At 29.2% G+C, this 4323-nt stretch overlaps 1 protein-coding gene across 1 annotated transcript in view; it reads right to left on the bottom strand.

Moving 5' to 3' along the window:
- The window catches only part of CalpA (calpain-A), a gene marked incomplete at its 5' end in the record, with an annotated part of 21833 nt that overhangs the window by 13857 nt on the left and 3653 nt on the right, over positions 1 to 4323 (bottom strand). Inside the window, 4 exon segments of the mRNA XM_014424322.3 lie at positions 48 to 216; positions 1375 to 1509; positions 2646 to 2763; positions 2849 to 2918. Coding sequence (XP_014279808.3) covers positions 48 to 216; positions 1375 to 1509; positions 2646 to 2763; positions 2849 to 2918 — 492 coding nt within the window.

Genomic DNA, 4323 nt, shown 5'->3' with positions numbered 1-4323 from the left:
ATTATAAATATTATATAAACTCCAAATATTTAAATTAAGCTTAATACCTCAATGGAACAAGCCATGAGTGACTGACGTTCATAGGCTTTTAACATAACGGTCCATAAGTTAGGCGGAGCTTCTTCTAAATTATACATTTCACTAACTCCACCAGTAAAGTCCTCCATAGCTTCACAAGTACTTCCACCTTTAAGAGCCTCGTAAGATCCATGGAGTCTGTTAAAATATAGCAAAGTATTGAAATATTCTATTTCAGCAAAAAAACTAGTATATAAATGTGTTCTTTTATCAATATAAAAGAGTTGGGTCTAGGAAAACATTTAATAAGATTTGAAATATATCATATTTAATTTTATTATGTCTCCACTAAAACTATTCTAAGCGCCTGATTCAAATCAAGAGGATGATTGAATATTTTACATGTATATAAAACCTTAAACATAATAAAAATAAATAAATCAAACTCATACATAAGTAATATAGAGTAGGAACTATTAGATATTAAGGTACTGCTACATGATGTTATGAACACCTCCAAACATTGGACGCTTGATCCAATGAACCATCATGTGACAGTTATCCAACTACCAGTGCCCTAAGCTTAGAACCAGTAAGTCTTTCTGAACATTTGATTAAACATTGGGGTGAACATTCATAGCGTGTTGTAGCAGTGGGTTACGTCAGGTCTATCAGTTTACCTTAAGCTCATAATTTTATACTATTGATATTATCAATGCAAAGTGAAAGAAGCCAATCTTCATATTTTGCTAACATGGTTTTGTTGCATTTGAATATAGTTTTCTTTTCTCATTGCAATTTCAAAAACAACTAACTGAATACTTGACAATACTAATTAAAAATACAAAATGATTAATTGAAGGACACCAAAGTCAGAATTAGCAGCTACAATAAATCTGGGATCGCGATTAAAGGTTTCAAATACACGTCTTGGGCATTGCAGTAATGATATATAAATATCACAATTTACATCTATTCATCACAAAGTAAAGGTACTGTTTGGTTTCTGGTAATGCAATTAATTTAGTAACTACAATAAGGAAATTATAGAAATCAGATGGACATGTAACAGTTTACCAAATACTAGTTGGGCATTACTTCTGCCTGGCACATGAACTAGAAGAGGGCAGTTTAAACATGGACTATCAATTCTAAAACTATGATTTGTTTAAAACGTCATATTTTACTGACTTTACATATCTCAATAATCAGATCTAAATCTTTTTTTCTAGTAATCTTATTTAGAAAAACATATAAACGAATTTTTCAGTGCAAACCATTATTTTTTTAGGAGAGTTTATGAAAAACATGAACAAATAATAATCATGTAGTAGGTAACTGAAAAATTAATCTTACTTTGCATAAGCTTTTTCCAAGAGAGCACTCCAGAATTCATTTGGCTCTGCTGAATGCAGGAATACAAGATCTCCATTATAAGTAGGTAATCTATCATCTACAACTACATCTACCCAATTCCCATACTGCCAAAATCTGTAACATGTTATAGCACACAGACATATTATATTAAAATTGTATACAAAAACCAAGAAAACATTCATCAAATAAATGTTAATATGTTAAATGCTTACAATAATAGTAAAAAAAAAATAAAAATAAATAACATTAACAGAGACACTACCAGACTGAAAAATTTTTAATCTAAATTCAAAATTTTTTTTAAGATCCGTCATTTAAAAATAGACATAATGTCATTACTGTAATTTTTCTCACCTCTGAATATTTTATAGTTTCTTACCCATTCGTGAAAAAATATATAACCAACCCATATATCTTATGGTGTTGGAGCAACTTATCCATTCCTAAAACAATAACCATGACCAACATCTTCACCTAGAGTGATTCCTCTTTTCCTTACTGGATCCGATATGATGTCCTCACATTTATGCCCTGGTCCTCCATATGGTCCTTTTCCCTGTCTTTGCTACCCATATATTATTTGGGCGTCTATTAATCAACATTCTTTGCACATGGCCAAATTAATTCTCTTCTATGAATATTTTCCATAACCAGGTCCTGCTTCTTCTTTTATTCAGTTACTACTCATTTGATCTAGTATGGAAGAGCTTTCCTCAGGAATTACATTTCTTCTACATCTAGATAGCTTTTGAATTTTAGGTTAACTTAGCTGTATAGGTTAAGGTAGAAAATAAATACTTGTGTATATACAGTCATCTCTGTGATTCTCTTAACTTGCCTTTTACTAATTATGACGTTACAGTGTTAATGATACACATTTGTAGCTTTCCATATGAGTAGGTTTATAACGGAAACCAGACTGCCATCATTACTAATTTTGATCACAAGATACTGATATACAGCGGCGAGTTCCGGATTTTAGCCTTTACAAAAAACAATTCCTTGTTGCCTAGAACCACTTTTAGACAGAAATATGTGCCTAATGAAAAAAAAAGGAATCTATAGAAAACGTTTATGGAATTGAAAACTAAAAGATAAAAGTCTTACGGGGAACCCATTGGTTCTTGTATCACAGATGTTGTCAGCCATGAATAGACATATTAATTGAACTATCCTATATCAAAGTCATGATTTCTAATAAGGTAGGCACAAGACCATCAGCATAAAAAAAATACATTTATAAAAAATACCTAAAATGAAAGATTCCAGCATATTTAGATTCAAAACTTTGATCAGGTATCACAACTAGGTCAAATAATTCTTGGTGTAATGTGAGGTTTGCAATAGCAGCTAAAAGCCAGCAGTCTCCTGCAAAAGATAATTGATTTTTAGAGTAAACTTCCATCATGCTTAATAAAAATGGTTTTATTGTAAATGTGAAAAATTGTTATACCTAATTCACCCTGTTTAACATCGAAACGAGAAGCACCTTCAACAACAAATTTTGGCTCAGGATGGATCTCCTACAAAACATAATTAAATTTCTGGTTAATATAGTTTTAAGTGAACAATAAATCTATCACAGTTTTAATAAAAAGAAAATGTTTTTAATGTATATGATCTTGAAAAATTATAACTGTTGATAATAATAAGGAAATAGGATGAAGTAATATACTGCTTTGATAAGTTAAGAAGCACAAACTCTTATTTTTTGTTTCAAAATACATTTGTGTAGTGCTTCCAAACTGGTAAAAAAAAAAACACTTTTTTTAAAAGCAATCTTTTCTAATTTAGTCATAACATTTCAATTTCAAATAGAATGTTTTCCATTTCAAATGTAACACATTCCGGAAGATCTATGGCTCACTGTGTGTAATAATAAATGGAATATGGTCCAGGTGCGGTAAAATAAAACTCAAAGAGTAATAACTATTTTAATTGAGCCAACATTTCACCACACGTTGCAGGGATAATTTGAATTTAATAATTTTAAAATTATTATAAAATGTAACGTATTTAAATGCCAATCCCCACGCCTCCCAATGCAGATAGTTCACTCTGACATTGACTTTTGTCAAGACAGGTATGTTTTCTGTCTCGTTCATTTTCTTCCTTTATTCTCATCTCTTAGATTGTACTTTCTTTTATATTTCTTCTTTTTATCTATTATTATTTCTGTTTTTATTTATTGTTAATAAACTTTTATTTTTCTTATTTAACTTTTACGTTTCATTAAAAGGGTATATTTAATTTTCCATTTACTTATAATAAGTTTTTGTATCTTTTTTAGCCCTGATGAAGTCCTGCAACGTGGGGTGAAACGTTGGCTCAATTAAAATAGTCATTACTATTTGAGTTTTATTTGACCATACCCGGACCATATTCCATGTATAATGTAACTTATTCCAATTCAATTACAACCCAACTGGATTAAAGTAAATTGGAAAAAAATATTTTATTCTTTTATTATTCAAAAATAATTATGTTAACACCAATAATAACTTTTTAAATAATTTTGGTGAATTCATCCTATACTTTTTTGTTATCCAATATGGATATATAAAAAGAATATATCTAAATTACATTAAGTGGTAATTTTAATTAGGTATAAAATTAATAATAATTATATTTTATGGATTGAGGGTGGATTTTATCGATCTAATGATTGGTCATTGGGTTTTCGAAGTTGCTAGTAACAACATTTTTTTAGTTCGAGCGATTGTTCAAATTAACATGATTTATTTTTGCTAATTAGATTTGAAGTGGAAGAAGTTAGAACTGTAGTATTAAAGGTCATTTTTTAAATAGATAAAGTTTTAATTGAAATGGAAAATGTTTAGATTGAAATGGAAAAAAGTTACAATTAAGTGGTAAAAGTTTATATTTTTTTGGGAAGAGGTTTTTATTCACATATAACTATAATATATA

The sequence above is a fragment of the Halyomorpha halys genome, unplaced genomic scaffold (genome assembly GCF_000696795.3).
Source record: "Halyomorpha halys isolate HHAL.00 unplaced genomic scaffold, Hhal_1.1 Scaffold25.1, whole genome shotgun sequence".
In the NCBI taxonomy this organism is placed as follows: Eukaryota; Metazoa; Arthropoda; class Insecta; order Hemiptera; family Pentatomidae; genus Halyomorpha; species Halyomorpha halys.
The sequence above is the reverse complement of the archived record's forward strand: the minus strand, read 5'-3'. Positions and strand labels throughout refer to the sequence as shown.